The following is a 25,646-nucleotide window of genomic DNA, read 5'->3' on the forward strand; positions in this document are numbered from 1 at the left end:
ATAATAACATTTTTTTTTTTAATTAAATGTGCTTTTTTTTGTGTGCTACAGTTTGTATGTGTAAAGTTAAAGTTAAGTTAAAGTACCAATGATTGTCACACACACACTAGGTGTGGTGAAATTTGTTCTCTGCATTTGACCCATCCCCTTGATCACCCCCTGGGAGGTGAGGAGAGCAGTGGGCAGCAGCGGCGCCGCGCCCGGGAATCGTTTTTGGTGATTTAACCCCCAATTCCAACCCTTGATGCTGAGTGCCAAGCAGGGAAGAATGCTGGTATGAGCTTTTAAACATAACCCGTTAACTGCTGCCAATCAAATGGTGAATAAGATACTCTTTAGGGCAGGCCCGGCCCTAACCAATCTGGCGCCCTAGGCAAGATTTTAGGTGGCGCCCCCCCACATCGGCAGTGAAGTGTATATACTCACAAGAACCCGAATAGCTTTGTCTGTGACCTTTTTTTTTTTTACTTACAACTATACCTAATATATAAAGGGGTGGAAAAGTGACTATTACCTGCAGGGCAAACATTAGCTAACCAGAAGGCAATAACAATGTAAACAAAAAACACCTGCTTAAAAGATGTAATACAAATGTCCCTGAGGAATGTAAGGTGGGAGTACTGTAATTACCTAACGTTACATTATTATTTTCCATAACAATTTAGCCCCCTCCACAATATTAACCCGACGTTAAAACAGACTAGCTATTTATTGATTAGCAATTGCCGAATCATGTAACAATAGCTTAATGCTAAAAAGCCAGGTTACTATCACATTCTGTAACAGACAAATAATTTCATGTAGGCTAACGTTACCTACCTGCTACCTCTGTCTTTTTCTCGTTTCTCCTCCTCTTCTTTTCTCTTTTTTCTTCCCTGGGCACCTGACAATTTTGGCCGTTTTGACATCTTGTGTTGATTTTTTGATGTGGTGACGTCCAAAAAGAGTCATGATACGGGAAGGGAGGGGGCGCACCGTGCGGGGGGAGGAGGGGGGGCGTAATGTTGTAACAAATAATATTTCTATTAAATAGGCTTTACTTTGCATTTTAATTAACGTGGGATTATTTTTTGTATTTAGAAATAGTACCAACTTTTTTTGATTTATTTATTTTTTTTCTCCAACATTTGTGGCTCTGGCGTGGCGCCCCCTAATGGACGGCGCCCTTAGCATTTGCCTATACGGCCTATGCCACGGGCCGGCCCTGCTTTAGGGTTTATGTTATGTTATGTTTGTAAATCTGACTGTGATGAAGTCAGTGCCTCACCAGCCATCAACCTCACCGCACGTCACTGTAGTGTATATACTTTTTTTTTTTTTTTTTTTTCTCTTCACTGACTGTTAAGATTAGTCTCACTGAATTGTGTCTTCTTGCTTTCTCCTTCCCCCTGTTGTTTGTGGTGTTTTGTGGACATTTGCATTGCCAACATTTCAATGTATACTGCTGTATGTGTTGTAAAAATTGAAAATCCTAAATAAATCTTAAATAATTTTAAAAAATGATCTTCTCAGTGGGTCTTTCTGTTGCGCTTGAGCGTGTTTGCCACTGCGCACGCGCGAAACTGCAGTAGACGACGGCGACCGAGAAGGGACATGCCAAACGGTTTTTGTCTCTCGGCTGGACAATAAAAGGTGCCGAGGAGAATCCGATCCCTCCGCAGATGTAACAGAGTAAGACACACCGGAGGCGGCCTGTCTAGCAAACAAGAGGCAGGTACGAGCTTGACGTGGAGGTTATGTTTGAGTGGAAGGTGGCCCTCGGTAGTGCGGGGTTCCGGCGGTTGTGTCAGTCAACCGGGAGAAGGTGTTGACAGTTGACAGTTCTTCGCGGCATGGCTAGCTAACGTTAGCGGGGTGCTAGCCGGGGCAGCCGGCGTCTCTGCGGCCAGACACAAGCCGCAATATTCCATCCTCTAACGTGAGTCTAAAACGCACAAATTTAGCGGGAAAACATAATTCCAGTAGTGGTCTCTTGTGAAGCACCATTGTTTGGTAGACGCCGGTTTGAAATGTCGCAACAATTGTACATGCATCATTTTGTATTTAAAATGATGTACCATTTAAGGTTATTTTTTTTAAATGTATAATTACTAACTAGCCTAGACTGGTTTATAGGCTAGTGATGGCTTATCCTTCATGCCACTCAGAGGATTCACTCGTTATATCCTGGACCAGTGAATACAGTTGTATTTACTGTACTGTACTTTCACTTAGAAATATTTCCTATTAGCAGTAGCTAAAATTCACTAATAAATCATTTTCAATGATGTCTATCCTTAAGCCTCATTGTTTATAGACTAATATGACATAATTTATTAGCAAAAAGGGCCCTGTGTCACAATTTATTTATTACATTATAACAGTGTTTTTCAACCACTGTGAGATACAGTCTGGTGTGCCGTGGGAGATTATGTGATTTCACTTTATTAAAAATATTTTTTGCAAACCAGTTATTATAATCCGCAAATGTGCCGTTGTTGAGTGTCTGTGTGCTCTCTAGACATACTTGCCAACCTTGAAACCTCCGATTTCGGGGGGGCGGGGGGCGTGGTTGGGGGCGTGGTTAAGAGGGGAGGAGTATATTTACAGCTAGAATTCACCAAGTCAAGTATATTATATATATATATATATATATATATATATATATATAAGAAATACTTGACTTTCAGTGAATTCTAGCTATAAATATGTATTTATTTTATTTATATATATATATATATATATATATATATATATATATATATATATATATATATATATATATAATAAATACTTGAATTTCAGTGTTCATTTATTTACACATATACACACACACAACACTCATATACTCATTGTTGAGTTAAGGGTTGAATTGTCCATCCTTGTTCTATTCTCTGTCACTATTTTTCGAACCATGCTGAACACCCTCTCTGATGATGCATTGCTGTGTGGCACGCACAAAAGTGCTTTCATCAAATGCACTAGATGGCAGTATTGTCCTGTTTAAGAGTGTCACAACATTGCTTTTTACGGCAGACAAACTACTTTACGGTAGACAAAAACGTGACTGCTGTTGTTGTGTGTTGTTACCGCACTGGGAGGATGTTAATGAAACTGTCTAACAATAAACCCACATAAGAAACCAAGAACTCGCCCTTGATCATTCTACAGTTATAACGTGATTGGGCAGGTACGCTGTTTATATTGTGGGTTAGCGGACTCAGGTCCATGCGGACCTGAGTCTGCCTGAATTTCGGGAGATTTTCGGGAGAAAATTTGTCCCGGTAGGTTTTCGAGAGAGCCTCTGAATTTCGGGAGTCTCCCGGAAAATCCGGGAGGGTTGGCAAGTATGTGTCTAGAGCTCGGCAGAGTAGCCGTGTAATACTCTTCCATATCAGTAGGTGGCAGCAGGTAGATAATTGCTTTGTAGATGTCGGTAACATGATTTGTCGTGATCACAATATGCGGGAGGCAGCGTGTAGGTAAAAAGGTATCTAACACATAAACCAAAAATAAACAAAAGGCGAGTGCCGTTAAGAAAAGGCATTGAAGCTTAGGGAAGGCTTTGCAAAACAAAACTAAAACTGAACTGGCTGCAAAGTAAACAAAAACAGAATGCTGGACGACAGCAAAGACTTGTAGCGTGTGGAGCAGACGGCGTCCACAAAGTTATTCCATACATGACATGACCATCAACAATGTCCTCGCTAAGAAGGATAGCGTCCGCACAACTTAAATAGTCTTGATTGCGAAAACAAAGCAGGTGCGGGGAATAGCGTTCAAGGAAGACATGAAACCGCTACAGGAAAATACCAACAAATGAGGAAAAGCCACCAAAATAGGAGCGCAAGACAAGAACTAAAACACTACACACAGGAAAACAGCAAAAAACTCAAAATAAGTCACGGCGTGGTGTGACAGTACACCTACTTTGAGACAAGAGCTATAGTGATGCATGGTTGGTTATGGTTTGATTTATATCCAACAATTGCAAGAACGAGTTTTTATTGTCGACTACTGTGTTTCATTTTTTTATGTTTTCTGATGGTGGTGTGCCTCTGGATTTTTTCAATGAAAAAAATGTGCCTTGGCTCAGAAAAGGTTGAAAAACACTGCATTATAATGACATTACATTATACAAATAATGATTATATTGTATTTATTCAGCAGAAAGTATGTAGGTGCAGGTATTATAAAAAAAATTTGCGCATACCACACAGCTCGGTGGCCTAATGGTTCGAGTGTCCGCCCTGAGACTGGGAGGTTGTGAGTTCAAACCCCGGCTGAGTCATACCAAAGACTACAAAAAATGGGACCCATTGCCTCCCTGCTTGGCACTCCGCATCAATGGTTGGAATTGGGGGTTAAATCAGAATCAGAATAGTTTTATTGCCATTGTTTGAGAACGGGTTCACAATCTAGGAATTTTTCTTGGTACAATCGTGCAAAATAAAACACATAAAACAGAATAGGTAATACCGATAGGTAATAAATAAAAATGAGCTGTAACTTAGCCATCGGATCTTGTTATTGTTCATGTGTCTGTTCAGGTGGCGGGAGGTGTGGGTCTGGATGGACCGTAATCTCCTGCCTGAGGGGAGAAGGGAAAATAGTTTGTGTCCAGGGTGAGAAGAGTCAGCTGTGATCCGACCCACACGCCTCCTATCACCAATCACCAATTAACCAAATGATTCCCGAGCGCGGCCCCTGCTGCTGCTCACTGCTCCCCTCCCCTCTCAGGGGTTTAAACATGGGGATGGGTCAAATGCAGAGGATCATTTCACCATACCCAGTGTGTGTGTGTGACAATTATTGGGACTTTACTTTTACTTTATAGAGACATTACAGAAACAGTCTGTAATGTTTAGGGTAGGTTGAGACAGAAAGAAACATTGCAATTAGTTTGTAAATGAATTTGCATTTGAGTAAAATAAGTATTTGATCCCCAAGCAACACGTGACAGTACTTGATGGCGAAGGATAGGATAGGCTTTATCTTCTGAAATGATGTGTTTGCTAGTGCAACGTCCCCAAAAAACAAGTAGAAAACAAGAGGGAAACATTGAAGTACATATAAGACATTAATAGAGCACCAAGCTGATGCAACCAGCTGACACTTCAGCGGCACCATTTCTACATACAGCTACAAAAGTAAAACACAACGAAAAAAGAAAAAAAGAGCAATAAATGATATATATTGCGCGCACACGATTCCACCATGCACAGGCGAACAACTAGGGATGGGAATTGAAAACCGGTTCTTGTTCAGAACCGGTTCCCGGTGTATCAATTCCTTGGAATTGCTTGCCATTTTCTCACATTGTTCCTTTAATGATTATTTCGGGTGGGTATGATCTCATTATGCAACGTGCATAGTGACCTAACGTGCGTAGTGACGTGAGATCGCAAAATGGCGATGCCCGGGCGGAACATACACTAACATTTTACAAGAAAATATTGCAACAGTGCTACTTTTAGTAGTTAAAAGAAGAGGACATACGAGCAATATGCTGAAAGATTTGAACACACAGCATGCAATAATTATGAATGAAAGTTGCGTTTTTCAATTGCTCCTATCTCATCCAAGCAGCAGTAATGCTTTGACACCAAAAAAATACAACGGGTACTATATACCACAACCAATCATATTAGTGCTATTTGTAAAATTGAAATGAATGCCTTCTCATTTACACAAGCATGACGAGAAACAGATTCTGACTAGCTCCGAAGTGGGCAGTACTCGCACCAGTACACGTCTGCCGCTAGACTAATGTCACCAATCAGCGACTAAGTTTGTGGTGAAAAGCTTGCATCTGTTTGCTACAGTAGACAATCTTAATTTTCGGTAGGTGAATGTTCAATTGACGCCAGAGAAAAGTTGCATGTTTTCCTCCACCACCTTTTCTCTCAGTCACAGCAATTAACTTCAAATGTGAAACTAATATGTGATATTAATTCATTACATGCAAAGTGAGATATGTCAAGACTTTATTTGTTATTATTTTCAAGATCTTTGTTTACAGTTTTTAAAACCTTACATCTTCTGAGATTTTCAATTCAGGGTTTTCATAAGACTTCTAATAAGTTAATATCACGTCACGACACGTGTTACTAAATGTTACATTATTGTTTTATTTGCACATGATTTATTTTGTTAAATTCTACAGAAAAATAATAATTTCTTATTTATTTTCAAAAAATGAATTTTTTTTGTGCTACGCCTGTGCCTGTCAAGATGTCACTGTAGACTTTGTGAGGTCATGTTACCTCTAAACTGAACAACATTAACATAAACCACCGTTTTTTCTCTCTTTTTTTGCCCAATCATGAATCGATAAGAGAACCGTTAAGGAACCGAATTGTAAAGCAGAATCGAAAGTAGATTTGGAACTTAAAAAAATCTTATCAGTTCCCATCCTTATGAACAACAATACAAAGCAAAAACACAATCTCAACACCCATATACACCATGGTGGCCTCTGCTGTGCTTCACGCCATCATCTGCTGAGGTGAGTTGCGGGGAGGGCAGCATGCCCAGACACCGGAACAGACCCAACAAAGCAATTAGATAGATAGATAAATAGATAGATAGATAGTACTTCATTGATTCCTTCAGGAGAGTTCCCTCAGGAAAATTAAAAAGAGAGTCGACTCCTTCGTGGACTGCCCACTAGCCTCCGGCCAATGTCCGATCTGCGCGGATGAACGGGAATCTGTTCAGGGAGACTGACGTGTCCGATTAGTGCTCATTGAGCTCCGTGAAGCTCATATATTCCCACGCTTAACGCTAGCTCCGTAGCACCGTCTCTTCCTCCGCATCTCCATGCAGACCCCGGTTTGGCGGAGAGCCAGCAGCTGGTCACAACACAAGGGAGGACACACAAAAACACAGAGGTCCTGCAACCAGAAGCCACTACATTGGCAAGCGCAGAGGTCACAAGTTTCTTGTAGGGTTGCTACAAACCTCATGAGGCGTTTTTCGTCCACTCATCCTTTCAGATTACTCTTCAAATCTTCACAGTTTTGAGGCTCTTCCTTGGCAAATCCTGCTTCCTTCAGTCTTTTTTTTATGAGATGCAGGTCATGAGACTGGCAAAGGCACCACAGGATCTGATGTGCTTCTTCTTGAGCCATTCCTTTGTTTCTGCAAACAAGACTGGACTGATTAGAGTGCTTCTATCAGTGTCAGAATTATTGGATCAAATACGTATTATTTCACATAATCAAATTCAAGTTAATTTAGAACTGATATTTAAAGTTTATTTCAGGATGTTTGTTGATATCCTGGCTACCTCTGTTAAAAGAAACCTACCCTGAATAGCTCAAAATTAGCAAGTCATTAAATATTATTTAACCTTGGCCGTCTATTAACTAGAACAGCAAACATGACAAGTGAAGGATTGATTCCTCAGCTGTAACTGTCAGCGTCGCTGAGGTTTTTTTTCAACATAAAGAGGGCCCTGTCACCCAACACCCATTCCACAGTTGTTTTTTTGTCAGAAGGAATACAAAGACATGTGACATGACAGACGAGTATTGCAGCAGATGGAAACTAGCTGCCTCCTCTTAAATGAATACAGCCCTGCAAAACAAGCAAGCCTCCGCTCTCTTTTCCCCAAGCCAGCCGTGACTGGCCGGACCGGTTAGAACCGCTCTCCTTGAGTAATTTGCCAAGTCAGCCGAGCCGCATCTGGTCCACCTGCTACGGATGTCAGGCTGAACCCCACACCCCCCAGTTATTGTTTGACGTCGTTCTGTTTGAGTGAATGCCTCGGTCAGTCATTTTTTTAGAGGTTTTAGGTTGTTAGGGCCTTTGCGCTCAGACAACTCAGGCACTAATAAATATTGTACGTCCTAATTTGCATTGAAATATATCATTGTTTGTCAATGTTTATCTAAGATCTCAGTGAGTTGCTGTGGGTCATACCTCTCGCTGCTGACACAAAAAAATATTGTCTGATTTTAAACTAACTTTTGCTTCATTTTGTGTCTTTTTTCTGGGATTGACCTTCCCTTCTGATGACCCGTGAACATAACCCACCGTGTCCCCCTGTTCCCGTTCGTCCTGCTCCAATCCTCGGCCAATGTTCCTTTTCCTGCTGCAATATTGGTTCCCATAACGCTGTTTCTTCCGCTCTCAATGACACAAACTTTTTCTTCTGGCCACTGTCGTCTCATCCTTGCTCTTGCACTTATGACAACAACCCTTTTCCCTTGACCATGACCCTGACCCTTTTACTTCCCTGCTCCTTTCCCTATAACTACCCCTTGGCCCTGCTCCTGCCTGTATCCATACCCCTATTACCACCCCTGCCCTTGTGCCTTCTCCTGTCCCAGCTTGTGCACCTGTGACAACTCCTTGCCCTTACATTTGCACCAACCCCTGTTCCTGCATCTGCCCATGTCCCTGCCCCAGCAAAAAAGAGACAACAAAAGAAACTGTTGCCTTCATGGAGAATCAATGCTGTAAAAAAACGAATTACCTGACCGTCACCTGAGCGCATTAGCCCAGCTCACTTTGCCTCAGCCGTGCCTGTGACACCTCGCACCAACCAACCCCCCTCGCCCTTTTCCCTCCCTATACCCCTTTCTTTTCCAAGGGCCTCGCCATGGCATCCGTACGGTTCACAGTGACACCCACCAAGGCGGAGGACCTCCCTGGGCTGCCGGACACCTCGCCTGAAATCGGCTCTCGTTCTGGTACTCACGTACGCTTTGGCTCCCGGGAAAGCGTCAGCCGAAGCGAGCCTCATAGCGATGCCTCGGGAGGACTCACGACAACAGCGGGAGGAGGCGGGACAGAAATTCCATGCCACAGCATTATGGAGCAAGGTGAGCACATGAGGGGAGAAAATAGATTCTTGTGTGCATGACAGCCTGCCATATTTGTTCTGCTAATCCAAAATTGATTTGGATTTGAGCAGCTACATCAGAATTAATTACCTTTCAAACTGAATGAATGTAAAGACATTTGTAGTGCTTCTTATGGGTTGTCGTCAAAATGCTTTGAAGACATACAATATACACACATCGATATTCTCAAAGTTGTCATAAACATTAGGCAAATGGTCAATGACTTGGGGAGTATAGTTACTGTATGTTTGTCTTAACTTTGTCACACCACCATGGAAGTCGCAGCTAGGCAAAGGGACAAGTTCTGCTTTCAACCATGTTTGTTGAAAAAGCACTTTTTTTTTGGTTTCCTGACTCAGCATTTGAGCCAAGAGCCAGCAAAAGTGACCACAGTTTTCTTGTGAGATATTAAGTCAACACTTGCCTTCCCTGCTTGCTCACAGAAAGGATTTAACAACTGTGACGTGACCATGATCCACTTAGGAATAGTATGGAGTAAGAATGTCCCACACAGTTTTAATAAGCTTCCGTAAATAGAAATGAAGGCGCTTAATCCCTACGAGCGCGGTGCGCAGCATTTCTACATCGTCCCTCAGTTGCGAAAGAAGCCCTTGGGGTAGCGCGGTGCTCCTCATCTCCCAAGAGTGATGCCAGATGCATTCTACACAGGTGTGGTGACCTCTGCTGTCCAAAACCAAACTTTTATTTGATGAATTGTCTTTTGAGTAAAGTAGAAGGCCAAAGTCTAATCAGCATGACATAAATGAGTTGTCCAGCCGGATCAACTGGTTCACCTCTATGATAGCATGTGTGTGTCCATTAATCTTTTCCCACCAAGTCTCAGCGGCTGATTATTAACCAGTGTTGTGTTGACTTTAAAACGGTCTTGAGATGATAGGTTTTGACAAGCAAAAGAGGCAGTATGAGAAGGTGACCCTTGTGTGAGTTTTAGTGTGGCATAGAGGAAAGTCATGTTGTTGACTCAGGTGCTGCTGATGCTGGTCTACCTGCTGACCTAGTCACAACTCACGCTCACGTCCATTTGAGCTAAATGGCCACCCCTCGCTTTCAGTTTCGCTTTCGTCTGCCTTTGCAGGGGATGGAAATTCTAAAATCTCCAGCGTGTATATCAACAACAGCCATGGCGTGGATGACGATGACTTGTACGACAGAAACCTGGCCCTTTTTGAGGTTTGTGCAAAGTGTGACATCCGATGTCTTCGTTGTTGTCGTCGTCATCCTGCTTCTCTCACACACAAACACAGGAGGAGATGGACACTCGGCCTAAAGTGTCGTCTCTGCTCAGTCGGCTGGCCAACTATACCAATTTGACGCAGGGGGCCAAGGAGCACGAGGAGGCTGAGAGCATCGGTGAAAAGAAGAAAGTCAGCAAGGTAACAATCCTTTAAACAATCTGAAATTCATAGATGAGACATCTTTTTCAGGTATTACTGTACCAAAAGTAACAGCTCCATCCCGAACCACTCTTTGGCCGCCTTCCATTGGGATACCAACTGACAGTGGCAGGCTGCCAAGGGCAAAACTAAACACAGATTGACAGACAGAGACCATCTGTTCCTGAATGGGTAGAAGTCAAAAAACTAAATATTGTCTTCTTCAAGAGTTTCCTCTCCAAGCCATACCAAAGTGGACGGGTCCAATGAACGTTAAGCTCGTATACTGTTGTCCTGTCCCACATGCTTTTCTCGAAGATGGCAGACGATCAGCAAACACTTGCTTGCATTTCAGGCAAAATTAGAATAACTTTGCTTCCCTATACTAAAAATCGGTCGCAGTGATCACTTGAGAGAGGGATAAACTACTTTACCCAAGGCTACGTTCATTGAATTTGTGTTTGGGAAGGCAGAAATTGCGATGTGCGTGTGAATGTGAAGTCCTTGCAATCAATGCAGAAAGATGAGCCAGCACATAGACTGCCCATTCAAATTTCTTAGAGAAGAATTGAAAATTTCTCATGCTTTCATTGTTACTAAATGTAATCACCGTGATTGAAAGTCACATTGTAGGAGAGTTACGTAAAAAAATTGTTGCGTTCCACCACAAGCTACCTTTTACCATTCAATAAAAAAAACTGTTTCTCTAGTAGGCCTGTAGGCTGTAGCTAGAAACATAGGTCCCTGTGTTGTTGACAATCAAAACAACTACTAGAAGAAAGTAAACTGTGTCATCCTTTGTATTCATGGACGTAATGCTGTATCGATAGGATTTCCTTAACGTTCCTTTAATTGTTCAGTTACTGAACTAACCTTCAAAACAAACCGCCTTGTGCTTGTTGATTTTCACATTCAGTTGAAAATGCGGTCTTCCATAAGCTTTGATCCAAGACATTTCTCTTAGTTTGTCTTCAGTTTTAGAAACGGGATGAGTTTTGCTCCTTCCAATCTCTTTACAAGAGCCCCATGTGTTTTCTGAAATAAACAGAAATTTTAGTAATTTTCAGTGTCCATCTCAATGCTCACGCCTGATTGTTTGTGGTACAATATGGTGGCATGGTTGTAGTAGGAAGCCACTGTGAATTCCTCACAATCTGATTGGTTGAAATACTCTGATTGATTGATTGATGGAAATTTGTCTTAAGTGAAAGTGTGAGCCTGCCCTGCATGGCAATCTTGCTGATAAGGACCCGCCAGCCGGTGATAAGGCTGTTGTTGTGTTGTAAAGGAGATTCTGCTCTATCCTGACATCGCTATTCCAACATTGCATGCTTGAAAACATTGCATTAATTTAAGTTTGGTGTGTGGTAATGGCAGAAACCTTCATTGAATGTTCGGTCTTTACCTCCTCAGTCGCCGCAGATGGGGACTTTCATGGGCGTGTACCTGCCGTGCTTGCAGAACATCTTTGGCGTCATCTTGTTCCTGCGTCTGACCTGGGTGGTGGGGACCGCTGGTGTGCTGCAGGGCCTCTGCATTGTTTTCATCTGCTGCTGCTGTGTGAGTGTCTGCAAGTAGACGACCAAAATCAACCGAAAGATCCCATTTGACTCATGTGTCTTTGTGTCCATCAGACGTTGCTGACCGCCATATCGATGAGCGCCATAGCGACTAATGGAGTGGTTCCAGGTACAGTGACCTTCCTATGGTCCTTATAACCAAACCTCCAAAATAAACTTTTAATTCTTTACGTCAGCTGGAGGCTCCTACTTCATGATCAGCCGCTCTCTGGGTCCAGAGTTTGGGGGTGCAGTCGGCCTGTGCTTTTACCTGGGCACCACCTTTGCCGGAGCCATGTACATCCTGGGAGCCATCGAGATCCTACTGGTGGTTTCTTCTCTCTTTAAATTTCTGTGATTCCTGGGTCATGACAAAGATTCTTCTTTCCTCCTCCAGATGTACATCGCTCCCGATGCGGCTATCTTCACTGCCAAAGGGTTGGAAGGCGAGGCTGCGGCCATGTTGAACAACATGCGTGTCTATGGCTCAATCTGCCTCCTCCTCATGTCCCTGCTAGTCTTTGTGGGTGTCAAATATGTCAACAAGCTGGCCTCCGTCTTCTTAGCCTGCGTCATTGTCTCAATCGTCTCCATCTATGTCGGCGCGCTGGTCTCTGCTTTCAAGCCGCCCAATTTCCCGTATGTGTACTCATCACACCGCTGGCACATGGCCGCTCCTTGGCACTTTTGAGTGTGACGCGTTGTCTTTGCAGAGTGTGTATGCTTGGAAACAGAACCATCAACAGCCACGATCTGGTTGACGACCATTGTGCAAAAACCGTCCTGCTGCCAGCTGAGAAGGAGGACGCCAACGATACCCTTCCTATCGGTGCGTCAGAATAACAACGACCATAGCCTAGGAAGCTCAGGACTTTCGAATGTCTCGCCCTCCTTTCTAATAGACGGCAACACCACCGCCCTCCCGACTTTTGAGCCAGACCCCAGTTCAGCTCTCATGGAGAAGACCACGTACTTGTGGAGCCGTTACTGCCAGAGTACAGAGCTCAACGCCTCTTGTGATGATTACTTCAACACCAACAACTTCTCAAGGATCGATGGCATTCCTGGTCTGGCCAGCGGAATCATCGCAGGTAATGTTAGATTTAAGATAGGGCTGGGCGATATATCGATTTACGCGATATATCGCGGGTTTGTCTCTGTGCGATATAGAAAATGACTATGTCGTGATATTCGAGTATACGTTCTCACGCAGTTGCTTTTAGTTGCTGGCATTACACTACAGGCTCTCCTCGCTCTTTCCTGTGTCTACTTCTCACAGACAGACAAGCGCAACCTTCTTACACACGTCACATACTGTCACGTCATACGTCACATACGTATACGCCCTCGCGCAGCAAAAAGGTAGCAGCATGGGTAACGTTAGCTGTGATGCTAGCGCAGCCATGCGAGTGGTAATACAAGAGAGAGAAGGTGCGAATCTGGTAACAAATGAAGGAACAATTCCCCCAAAAAACAGCAGGGGCACCATCGTCTGGCGGTGGTTTGGCTTCAAGTAGGAATATGTCGAACAGACAAGCGTAATTTGTCAAGTGTGGGGCAAAAGCGTTGCTATAAAAAGTAGCATTACTGCTAATATGTAGATTCATTTGAAAAGTCACCTGCTAGAGAATGAAGAGTGCTTACTCCGCATGTCAACATCTCCGTTCGGTGCCACACGCCCACACCATCAAAATGCCAAGGCAAACATTTCCATATCAACACCGTATGAAAAAAATAGGGATTTTTTTAGTTGTGATTGCCCTCTCTGCATGAAAGTTTTAAAGTAGCATATATTAATGCAGTATGAAGAAGAATGTTTTAATGTAGACACATAGAATCATCATACTGCTGTGATTATATACATCAAGTGTTCATTCAAGGCTAAGGCAAAATATCGAGATATATATCGTGTATCGCGATTTGGCCTTAAAATATCGCGATATTAAAAAAAGGCCATATCGCCCAGCCCTAATTTAAGATTGTTTTCAGTGTCACTCTTTCTGCGACGTTCTTCTTTGGACTTGTTCCTCGTAGACAACTTGTGGAGCTCGTATCTCAGCAAAGGAGATGTGGTGGAGAAAAGCCTTTTGAGCTCTTCGCACGGTGTACATTTGGCGTCCACTCAGCAGCCTTACGTCTTTGCCGACATCACCACATCCTTCACGCTGCTGGTGGGAATCTTCTTCCCGTCTGTCACCGGTAAACACTCTCTTCACTGATTATGTTATACCTATGCTTACCGATTTCATGACTAAATCGATCAACTATATGTTTTCTGTCAGGAATCATGGCTGGTTCCAACCGGTCGGGTGACCTGAAAGATGCCCAGCGTTCTATTCCCATCGGAACCATACTTGCCATCATTACCACTTCTGTTGTTTGTATCCTTCCTAGTAGCTCAACTGAATCTGGAAAAACTGTAGTTCTGAGAGTATGATCCCAACTTAACCACAGTTGTTGTTCTGAGTGCACTTCCTCAGACTTGAGCAGCGTTCTTTTGTTTGGCGCCTGCATTGACGGTGTGGTCCTCCGAGACAAGTCAGTTCCTCTTAGTCTTTCTGTTTGTTAAAGAGCATAATTAGAGAGGATCTTTGTTGTGTCCTGAAGGTTCGGAGACTCCGTAAAAGGGAATCTGGTGGTGGGCACCCTCGCCTGGCCCACCCCCTGGGTCATTGTGGTGGGTTCCTTCTTTTCCACATGCGGTGCGGGCCTCCAGTCGTTGACAGGTGCTCCGAGACTTCTGCAGGCGATTGCCAAGGACAACATTGTTCCCTTCCTTCAGGTCAGAACTGTTACCAAGTAGTAATCCAGGTGACTTTCATTACAGAGCTGATATGTGTGTGTGTGTGTGTGCGTGTGCGTGCATGCAGGTGTTTGGTCACGGCAAAGCTAACGGCGAGCCCACATGGGCTCTGCTCCTGACGGCCCTCATCGCCGAGCTGGGCATCCTTATTGCATCCCTGGACCTGGTGGCTCCCATCTTGACCATGTGAGACTCACCACAGATCTCAAGCATCTGTTTTGTACCACATCAGAGCTGTCAATCATCTTCCTTTCTTTCCAGGTTCTTCTTAATGTGCTATTTGTTTGTCAACTTGGCCTGCGCCCTACAGACCCTCCTGAGGACGCCAAACTGGAGGCCGCGCTTCTCTTTCTACCACTGGTGTGACTGCCGCCGCTTGTAGGTTGTCATGGCCACATACACAACAAGAGCATCTGTGCCTTTGTGTCCAGGTCCTTGTCTTTTTTGGGGATGACGATTTGCCTTGCTCTCATGTTCATCTCTTCATGGTACTACGCAATTGTTGCTATGGTGATCGCAAGCATGATCTACAAGTACATTGAGTATCATGGGTATGTTGCCATGGAGATTCTGTTCAGTCTTACTATAGCCTTGGATGGTGTGCATGCTATTGGGTATTATTCTATGGATCCAGTGTGCACTGAGTGTCTGTAGTATGTGTGTTTCAGAGCAGAGAAAGAGTGGGGGGATGGGATCCGTGGCCTCTCGCTCAGCGCAGCCCGTTATGCCCTCCTGAGGTTAGAAGAAGGGCCGCCGCACACCAAGAACTGGAGGTATGTGTGTCTCTAGTGAGGTGAAGTTCATGATTCTGAGTCCCACTCGCCCTTACAGGCCCCAGCTGCTTGTCTTACTCAAGCTGGACGAAGACTTACACATCAAGTCTCCTCGCCTGCTGACCTTAGCCAGCCAGCTGAAAGCAGGGAAAGGCCTGACCATTGTGGGCACTGTGGTTCCCGGCAACTTCCTGCAGAGCTACGGAGACGCGCTTGCGGCGGAGCAGGTGGGTCCTCGGCAAGTATATTATTCATGATTAGAGGTGTAACGATTCGTTTGAACAATGATTTTATTCGGTATTTGTGATTGCCAATTTGATTTATGGACAATCTTCTATCTTTAAACAAAACCCAAAACCAGTGAAGTTGGCACGTTGTGTAAATGGTAAATAAAAACAGAATACAATGATTTGCTAATCCTTTTCAACCTATATTCAATTGAATAGACTGCTAAAGACAAGATACTTAACGTTCAAACTGGAAAACTTTATTTTTTGCAAATATTGGCTCATTTGGAATGTGATGCCTGCAACATGTTTCAAAAAAGCTGCCACAAGTGGCAAAAAAGACCTGAGAAAGTTGAGGAATGCTCATCAAACACTTATTTTGAACATCCCACAGGTGAACAGGCTCACTGGGAACAGGTGGGTGCCATGATTGGGTATAAAAGCAGCCTCCATGAAATGCTCAGTCATTCACAAACAAGGATGGGGTGAACAAAAGCGTGAGCAAATTGTCAAACAGTTTAAGAACAACATTTCTCAACGAGCTATTGCAAGCAATTTAGGGATTTCACCCTCTACGGTCCGTAATATCATCAAAAGGTTCAGAGAATCTGAAGAAATCACTGCACGTAAGCAACTCAGCCTGTAACCTTAGATCCCTCAGGCGGTACTGCATCAAACAGTGACATCAGTGTGTAAAGGATATCACCACATGGGCTCAGGAACACTTCAGAAAACCACTGTCAGTAACTACAGTTTGTCGCTACATCTGTAAGTGCAAGTTAAAACTCTACTATGCAAAGTGAAGTGAATTATATTTATAAAGCGCTTTTTCTCTAGTGACTCAAAGCGCTTTACATAGTGAAACCCAATATCTAAGTTACATTTAAACCAGTGTGGGTAGCACTGGGAGCAGGTGGGTAAAGTGTCTTGCCCAAGGACACAACGGCAGTGACTAGGATGGAGGAAGCTGGGATCGAACCTGGAACCCTCAAGTTGCTGGCACGGCCACTCTACCAACCGAGCTATACCGCCCCTGTTGAAAGTGAGTTGAAAGCCAAAGCCATTTATCAACAACACCCAGAAACGCCGCCGGCTTCGCTGGGCCCGAGCTCATCTAAGATGGACCGATGCAAAGTGGAAAAGTTTTCTGTGGTCTGACGAGTCCACATTTCAAATTGTTTTTGGAAACTGTGGACGTCGTCCGGATCAAAAGAGGAAAAGAACCATCCGGATTGTTATAGGTTCAAAACTCAAAAGCCAGCATCTGTGAGGGTATGGGGGTGTATTGGTGCCCAAGACATGGGTAACTTACACATATGTGAAGGCGCCATTAATGCTGAAAGGTACATACAGGTTTTGGAGCAACATCCAAGCAACGTTCTCATGGACGCCAATGCCAAGCCACGTGTTACAACAGCGTGGCTTCATAGTAAAAGAGTGCGGGTACAAGACTGGCTTGCCTGTAGTCCAGACCTGTCTCCCATTGAAAATGTGTGGCGCAATATGAAGCGTAAAATACCACAACGGAAACCCCGGACTGTTGAACAACTTAAGCTGTACATCAAGCAAGAATGGGAAAGAATTCCACCTGAAATGTTTAAAAAATTGGTCTCCTCAGTTCTCAAACGTTTACTGAGTGTTGTTAAAAGGAAAATCCATGTAACAAAGTGGTACAAATGCCCCTGTGCCAACTTTTTTGCAATGTGTTGCTGCCATTAAATTCTAAGTTAATGATTATTTGCCAAAAAAAAAAGTTTCTCAGTTCGAACATTAAAAATCTTGTCTTTGCAGTCTATTCAATTGAATATAAGTTGAAAAAACCTCCCTCCCTCATTTACACTTATTCACACAAAAGGGTTGTTTCTTTCTGTTATTAATATTCTGGTTCCTACATTATACATCAATATATATCAGTACAGTCTGCAAGGGATACAGTCCGTAAGCACACATGATTGTGCGTGCTGCTGGTCCACTAATAGTACTAACCTTTAACAGTTCATTTTACTCATTTTTATTAATTACTAGTTTCTATGCAACTGTTTTTATATTGTTTTACTTTCTTTTTTATTCAAGAAAATGTTTTTAATTTATTTATCTTATTTTATTTTACAAATTTTTAAAAAAAGGACCTTATCTTCACCATACCCGGTTGTCCAAATTAGGCATAATAATGTGTTAATTCCACGACTGTATATATCGGTATCGGTTGATATCGGTTGATATCGGTATCGGTAATTAAGATTTGGACAATATCGGGATATCGGCAAAAAGCCATTATCGGACATCCCTAGTAATTATGTATAAACTAATTATGGATACAAACAAGCAAGTAAACAACAATTAATGGCCAATGCATTCACATCTTAGTTTAACCATCACTTTAGGTTGACTTAACAAAAGGAAAAATGTTCTGCTGAATTTTCAATAATAGTATAGTAACCGGAATTTTAACAGCAGTTTTGCCTGCTAAATAAAGTTCCCCGACCTGGCCATACACTATCTGTTCTCTGCCAATGAAGGACAGCGTCCCAGGTGTGTGTGTGTGTGTGTATGTGGAAGGATGTATGCTCTCTCATACCGGTTGATGATGTTGGTCCCTGGCTTCCTAATTTCCATAGCCTCCTTCATGCATCTCTTCCATTTCTTTCTTTCTCATCAAATGACTTCTTGTGTTCTGGGAGTGTCTGCTGCGTCTTTTGTGGCTTAAAGTTGTGTTGCGGCTTTATCATTGCGTTGTGGCGTTTGTATTTTTCGTGGTTATTGCAATCGTGCTGTCGCTGAAAGTAATGATATTGTAATGGCCCGCATTGGAGAAGGAAAGACACAGGGATACCCTCTCAGACGCTTTCGTAACAAGCGGTAACAAACTCAGGGAGTGAAAACACACATATGCAAGAGTTGCTGTTCGCCACAACTCACGTTTAGACACTCTACACACAGACGCCCAAACTCTTGTGCGTATACGTTCACGCTGCCGCTCTCGCACACGTCACACACAACAGCAACATCTCTTAAAGGCACACAGACATCAAATACCTTACACTATTGTCTTGTGGTGTTTGCGTTTGTTATGACCTTTCTCGACTGCCGTAGATGTCCGCCATTTTTGTTTTGATGGGACGGGAAAATAGTTAACCTTCAACATCTTTATTATTAAAAGTGCTAAACTTCATATAAAGTCTATGGTTTTTAAAGCCGATGTTTTCCTTTTTCTAGTATCGATAACATCGATCGATACCCTTTTAAAACGATATTGGATTGATGCTTATCTCTTGGAAGGCAAACTTGCAGAGCACAAATCGATGTACTTGAAATTTTGGAATATATATTGATGTATCAATCAATCGTTACACCCCTGTTCATGATATAATGTATAATATTGTTGCATGTCAGACCCTGAAACACCTGATGGACAAGGAGCGTGTGAAGGGCTTCTGCCAGTGCATTGTAGCACAAAAGGCACGTGAAGGCATCAGTCACATGATCCAGTCCAGCGGCCTAGGCGGGATGAAGCCCAACACCGTAGTGATGGGATGGCCTCACACCTGGAGGCAGAGCGAAGACCCGCAGTCCTGGAAGACTTTCATCCGTAAGTGCAGTCCCGCGCCACCCTATCTCCTATTGAATGAGGAGGCTGATAGCGCCACCTGTCCTTCTTTCAGACACAGTGCGTGTCACAACAGCCGCCCACCTGGCTCTGCTGGTGCCCAAAAACATCTCACTGTTCCCCAGCAACAGCGAGCCGTGTGCAGATGGCCACATCGACGTGTGGTGGATCGTACATGACGGTGGGATGCTGATGCTTCTACCCTTCCTGCTGCACCAGCACAAGGTCCGAGACTGCTTTTTTTGTGTATGCCATTTTGTGATCCCGTGCCTTACGCTACCCCTTGCTTGTGACAGGTGTGGCGCAAGTGTGGGATGCGGATTTTCACTGTAGCCCAAATGGAAGACAATTCAATCCAGATGAAGAAGGATCTGGCAACCTTCCTCTATCACCTGCGCATTGAAGCAGAAGTGGAAGTCGTGGAGATGGTAGGCCATTGCTACACCTTGTTGTCTTTGTTCACATTCTAAGAAACATCGATGAATTACAGGCTTTTTTCCCCCTTTCAGCATGACAGTGACATCAGTGCGTACACCTACGAGAGGACCCTGATGATGGAACAGAGGTCAGAGATGCTCCGTCAGATGCGGCTGTCAAAATCGGACCGTGAGCGAGAGGTAAGTAAGTCTGTGGCAATCTGTGTAGAAGGTCTTAGCCCTGCAGCTCTTAAAATCTTAATGGTTAACTTTCCTCAGCGAGTTCGGTGGAGTTTTGATGATGTAAGTTTGCCTTTTGGGTAGTCAGCTATTAGCTATTCCATGTAGACCAGTTAGTTCTACTAAAACCCTCTTTGCACCCAGCAATAGTTAGTTGGGGTTAGTTTGAGAGCAACAACCAGGAAACCCCTGACCCTCTACCAACGCGCGCAGACACACCCGCATGCACATGCAAAGACACGCATACCCACTTACCCAGTCTTTGCTGTTGCTAGAGTACATACTGTGCTGGACAGTGAGGTGAGTGTATGTTGTGTGTAGGTGTATCTTTCCCACAGGTATGGCGGAACTGGAACTTCCAAAGCCTGCAAAGGAAACCGACAGGTACAAAGAGAAATGAGACAAATGTCACAAAGGGCGGCCATGTTGAAGAGAGGGGCGGCGAATAGAAATCAAGTCTACAAGAGCTGACAAGTACTGTTTATGTGTCTGCCCGATGGCTTAGGCTCAACTCGTCAAAGACCGCAACTCCATGTTGCGACTGACCAGCATCGGCTCTGACGACGAAGATGACACAGACGCTGGTGAGCGGGACCGAGCAGCGCCCGGCGATGGCTCCTCGGAACGCCACCGTCGCATTCAGATGACCTGGACCAAAGAGAAGGCTGCACAGTACCGGGCTACACACTCGGGATGCTCCACGCCAGAGGGCTTTAGAGACATGCTCAGCATCCGACCGTGAGTGTGCATATTTATGCTCCTACACTTGTTACTTGAATCAATAATGCCTTCCCGCTGCAGGGACCATTCCAACGTAAGGAGGATGCACACTGCAGTCAAGCTCAACGAGGTGATTGTCAACAAATCCCATGATGCCCGAGTTGTACTGCTCAACATGCCAGGACCGCCCAAGAACCCAGACGGAGATGAAAATTGTATCCTTAACTCTAAATGATTACAGGCTCTATTCTGCTATTCTCATATGGGAAAAAAGCTGCGCAGATTCTGGCTGCGTGGGATTCTCTTCCTCGACGTACGTCTACCACTGTGCACCTTTATCCAAGATATGCGTTCTTGGTAGAACAACCCTAAAATATATAATATGGGCATTCTCTGTCAAAACTGACTTTGCTTGTATTCTCCAATCAATTTAATTGGCGCAATGCAAGAATACTATGGTATTGGTCGTGGGGAATTTCTGTACTGCAAAACTTCAGCAGGCAAAGAAAAAAATACACTTTGCTTTGACACATCAAACCTCAAGAGCCAGTCCATTACGTGGACTGCGTGTGTCTGTATTGTGGATGGGAGAATAAGAGAAATGTGCGTAATTTCAAGCGTGTAGAAAAGCAAGCGCAAACAGTAGTGCGGGGTCCCTAAATGCTTAACCTTTTGGAATCCAGGGTTGGATTTAGCAGTTTTACATAATTGTTTGTTTACCTTTTACATTAAACTGTTTATTTTGCATTGGGTGGTTTATTTTTTTTCTATACAACCTCACATGAGACTGAATGTACAGTAACTTTTTCATTTTTACAAACTTAACTGCAGTGAAAAACATAATTATTTACCTTAGTACTTAGTAACAGATACTTTGTATCTTGTGATCAATTTCAAAAGCCTAAAACTTCTAATTCAGACAACAGCAGAATACCCCTTTAAGCACTTATAGTTACTTTAAAGTTAGCAAAGTTAATACATTTATTTTAAACGGGTTACTTGGTGTGGCTTAACCACGCTGCCCTCTTGGATCCTGATTTTGGTTGTCCTTGTATGCAGTCATCTTTCTTTTGATCCTCGAGAGTGACTTCACTGCTCTCCTCTTCTCCAGCACGAAGAAGGCTGAGTTCTAACTGTTACTCCCCTCGAGTTTCACCAAAACTCAAATCATTCTTGGTTTTTAACAGACATTTATTTTGAACATGTCTTTTACATGTCTCAATGATGCCGTCAGAACTGAAGAAATGAAACATAAAATATTAATATATTGTGAACAAAAATATAAACTCTACACTTTTGTTTTTTTCTCCCATTTTTCACGAGTTGAACTCAAAGATCTAAAACTTAAGACCTATTCCTCTCAAATATTTCACAAATCTGTCTTAAGTCTGTGTTAGTCTTCTTCTTTGCCAAGATAATCCATCCCATCTCACAGGTGTGGCATATCAAGATGCTGATTAAACGGCATGATTATTGCACAGATGTGCCTTAGGCTGCCCACAATAAAAGGCCACTCTGATATGTGCAGTTTAGCTCTATTGGCGGAAAGGGGACGGGGGGTCAGAAAAACAGTCAGTATCTGGTGTGACCACCACTTGCCTCAAGCAGTGCAACACATCTCCTTCGCATAGAGTTGATCAGGTTGTTGATTGTGGCCTGTGGAATTTTGGTCTACTCCTCTTCAATGGCTGTGCCAAATTGCTGGATATTGGCAGGAACTGGAACACGCTGTCGTATACGCCGATCCATAGCATCCCAGACATGCTCAATGGGTGACATGTCCGGTGAGTATGCAGGCCATGCAAGAACTAGGATGTTTTCAGCTTCCAGGAATTGTGTACAGATCTTTGCAACATGGGGCCGTGCACTGTCATGCTGCAACATGAGGTGATGGTCTTGGGTGAATGGCATGGTATCTCTGTGCATTCAAAATACCATCAATAAAATGCACTTGTGTTCGTTGTCCATAACAAACGCCTGCCCATACCATAACCCCTCCCCCACCATGGGCTACTCCATTCACAACGTTGACACCAGCAAACCGCTCTCCCACACGACGTTACACACGCTGTCTGCCATCTGCCCTGAACAGGGAAAACAGGGATTCATCCGTGAAGAGAACACCTCTCCAACGTGCCAGACGCTTGCCCGCTCAAGTCGGTTACGACGACGAACTGCGGTCAGGTTGAGACCCCGATGAGGACGACGAGCATGCAGATGAGCTTCCCTAAAACGGTTTCTCACAGTTTGTGCAGAAATTATTCGGTTATGCAAACAAATTGTTGCAGCAGCTGTCCAGTGGCTGGTTTTAGACAATCATGGAGGTGCACCTGCTGGATGTGGAGGTCCTGGCCTGGTGTGGTTACACATGGTCTGGGGTTGAGGCCGGTTAAATGTACTGCCAAATTCTCTGAAACGCCTTTTAAGACGGCTTAAGGTAGAGAAATGAACATTCAATTCCCGAGCAACAGTTATGGTGGACATTCCTGCAGTCAGCACACTCCCTCAAAACTTGCGACATCTGTGGCATTGTGCTGTGTGATAAAACTGCACATTTCATAGTGGCCTTTTATTGTGAGCAGCCTAAGGCACAACTGTGCAATAAGCATGCTGTTTAATCAGCATCTTGATATGCCACACCTATGAGGTGGGATGGACTATCCTGGCAAAGAAGAAATAATAATGGATTAATAATAAATTAGATTTACAAAGCGCTTTTCTAGACACTCAAAGCGCTTCACAGAGAAGTGAGAACCCATCATTCATTCACACCTGGTGGTGGTAAGCTACTTTCGTAGCCACAGCTGCCCTGGGGTAGATTGACGGAAGCGTGGCTACCAGTTTGCGGCTACGGCCCCCTCCGACCACCACCCATCATTCATCATTCATTCACCAGTGTGAGCGGCACTAGGGGAAAGGGTGAAGTGTCCTGCCCAAAGACACAACGGCAGCAATTTGGATGTCAAGAGGCGGGTAGCGAACCTGCAACCTTCAGGTTTCTGGCACGGCCGCTCTACCCACTACGCCATGCCGCCCCTTATGCTCACCAACACAGATTTGTGAACAATATTTGAGAGGAATAGGTATTTTGTGTGTATATAGTAAAAGTTTAGGTATTTGAGTTTAACTCATGAAAAATGGGACCAAAAACAAAAGTGTTGCGTTTATATTTTTTGTCCAGTGTACATTCTCTAAAAATAACACATTTCGAATACTACTTAAATAATTACCTCATTGGCCAGACACTTTTGTGTGATAAGGTAGAAATCTTCCTTACAGAAACTTAGGGTACACTAGTGACAACTTCTCTAAACACGTCAGACATCCCCATCTTCTGTTGCTCTCTTAGTACCACACCTACTTTGTCTCCCCTCCCGGAAGTTAACAAATGGCACAAAAAAATTTTCCCCTCTTTTTTACATAGTTTACATCAATATAAGACATTTGCATCAACATAAATTCACTGCACAGTTATTATATTAAATTGAACGTATTTATATGTATTACTTGCACTTTTTATTGGAATAGTAAATCAATGAATTATAAATGTATGAGTTGCCTCTAATGGCAGCTACATTCTTTGTGGCTGCCTCATCCTCTTCAATTCAGGTCAATTGCAGTGTATCCTTGACTCACTGAGCAGACATGGAGTTTCTCGAGGTTCTAACTGAGGGTCTGGAGCGGGTTCTGTTGGTCCGAGGTGGGGGAAGTGAAGTCATCACCATTTACTCTTGACGGGGCAATCCACTTTTGAAAGAGCTGCCAATCAACAGGAACTGAGGTGAGGGTTGATCATCGGCTGCATTGTTACACTCAAATCAAAGCGCCGCTTGTCACTCACTCGTCTTCGCGCTTCTCTGTTGTCACACGCCTTTCCATTTTGCTCGCGTCAAGAAAGGCCATGTGTTTTTGTGAGGGTTGTCGTAAGATGTCATCAGAAGTACTCAGGGTTTAATTTTTGGTTTTTATTTGTGTTATCAAAGCAAGATATGTATTTTTCACATTTTTATGCACTTTTTCCAAAATAGTAAGTTAATTTGTTAGTCATGTCACAAGTTCACATTTTTTACTTTTTAAGCAATGTTTTTAATTTTCCTCATTTTTAACTGACAAAACATGTTCTTAGTAGTTCTGATGTGACACATAAAAGTCTGACAAACATGAAAGTGACGCACAGCCTCCCTTGCATCCCACTGCAATACCTTCAATGTTACAGTTAGCTATTGTAGTGCTTCTGGGGGGGTGTTTTCAGGCCTTCCTGATTGAAAGGACTACTGGACCACGTGCACGTATTTTATGTTTAAATGATACACTTGTTCATCAAAGTTGACCTGCTGATGTTCCCTTTGTGTGTGTAAGCGTGAATGAAAGCTTGTTGCAAATTTAAGCTGTGAACCGCAAAGTCTTCTATTTTGCTTTTTTCCCCCTCGTGTACTGATTGTTTGTGTTACAATGCAGGGATTTTTCTTTTCATGTTTGATTATTGCCTGTACATAAAGATTCAAAGGTGTAACTTTTTGTATGACATTGATATGAAATGAGGCATAAAACTTGTGCTTGAAAATTTTGGAAATAAAGTGATTTTGAAGAAACTAAAATGACCTTGTGCTTGCTTGCTAATAACACTTTTATTTAGCTCAGTGCATCAGTTTGATGATGTAGTTTGAATATCCATTAAAACATATTTGTGGTGTTTGCATGTTCTCCCTTTGCTTTTGCACCCACCTGGCTGTAAAGAGACACGTGAGACAATGTACAACATCAGGCACGGCACAGGATGTACTGTTTGTGTTTCCTAATTGCCATATATCGAAGGTGTGAAATCATCGCACAATATGGGAAGAGTGAAATTGCAGGACAAATACGTGATTATCGTTTGTCTGGCAGCGCTGGCTCCAACTCATGACCCCAACAATGACAAGGTATAGAAAAGAAGACTCAATTAGATCTACATGTTTCTATTTTGATCAATGTCCAATTATCAATACCTGTCTAAGTAAGGGCTCGACTTTAAATAATGGGCTCTTATTACAATCATATGAAGCTACAATGAACAAAAATATAAATGCAACACTT

General features: G+C 43.3%; 1 protein-coding gene and 1 long non-coding RNA gene across 9 annotated transcripts; one reads left to right on the forward strand and one right to left on the reverse strand.

Moving 5' to 3' along the window:
* The first annotated feature begins 1,564 nt into the window (after positions 1 to 1,564).
* LOC133606667 (solute carrier family 12 member 6-like) lies at positions 1,565 to 25,168 on the forward strand. 7 transcript variants are annotated; one of them, XM_061960850.1, is made up of 28 exons: positions 1,565 to 1,714; positions 8,316 to 8,810; positions 9,928 to 10,022; positions 10,097 to 10,225; positions 11,639 to 11,785; positions 11,860 to 11,914; positions 11,982 to 12,112; positions 12,182 to 12,423; positions 12,498 to 12,613; positions 12,687 to 12,875; positions 13,819 to 13,983; positions 14,067 to 14,165; positions 14,265 to 14,322; positions 14,392 to 14,566; positions 14,655 to 14,773; positions 14,849 to 14,947; positions 15,019 to 15,138; positions 15,256 to 15,360; positions 15,419 to 15,587; positions 18,981 to 19,176; positions 19,250 to 19,419; positions 19,491 to 19,622; positions 19,704 to 19,811; positions 19,890 to 19,913; positions 20,172 to 20,234; positions 20,356 to 20,588; positions 20,652 to 20,785; positions 24,214 to 25,168. In XM_061960850.1, exons 2-28 carry the CDS (start codon positions 8,588 to 8,590, stop codon positions 24,303 to 24,305), a joined length of 3,588 nt encoding a protein of 1,195 aa, XP_061816834.1. In that variant the 5' UTR covers positions 1,565 to 1,714; positions 8,316 to 8,587; the 3' UTR covers positions 24,306 to 25,168. The 7 variants fall into 7 exon arrangements, with proteins under 7 accessions (XP_061816834.1, XP_061816835.1, XP_061816839.1 ...); XM_061960851.1 differs by having other exon boundaries at positions 8,579 to 8,810; XM_072913183.1 differs by having other exon boundaries at positions 1,567 to 1,710.
* On the reverse strand, positions 4,122 to 8,306 carry LOC133606668 (uncharacterized). Of its 2 annotated transcripts, none has more exons than XR_009815291.1 (2): positions 6,943 to 8,306; positions 4,122 to 6,833 (listed from the first exon to the last, which is right to left on the reverse strand). It is a non-coding gene; the product is annotated as an uncharacterized lncRNA (long non-coding RNA). The 2 variants fall into 2 exon arrangements; XR_009815290.1 differs by having other exon boundaries at positions 4,122 to 6,875.
* Positions 25,169 to 25,646: the final 478 nt, after the last annotated feature.

The sequence above is a fragment of the Nerophis lumbriciformis genome, linkage group LG05 (assembly GCF_033978685.3).
Source record: "Nerophis lumbriciformis linkage group LG05, RoL_Nlum_v2.1, whole genome shotgun sequence".
NCBI classification, from domain to species: domain Eukaryota; kingdom Metazoa; phylum Chordata; class Actinopteri; order Syngnathiformes; family Syngnathidae; genus Nerophis; species Nerophis lumbriciformis.

What these genes read in the sequence shown, in the direction of transcription:
- LOC133606667 (XM_061960850.1), top strand. Translation starts at nt 8,588, where the DNA reads ATGGCATCCGTACGGTTCACAGTGACACCCACCAAGGCGGAGGACCTC. An exon ending in CCACAGCATTATGGAGCAAG is followed by an intron (nt 8,811 to 9,927) that starts GTGAGCACATGA and finishes CTGCCTTTGCAG; the next exon opens with GGGATGGAAATTCTAAAATC. An exon ending in CAACGATACCCTTCCTATCG is followed by an intron (nt 12,614 to 12,686) that starts GTGCGTCAGAAT and finishes CCTTTCTAATAG; the next exon opens with ACGGCAACACCACCGCCCTC.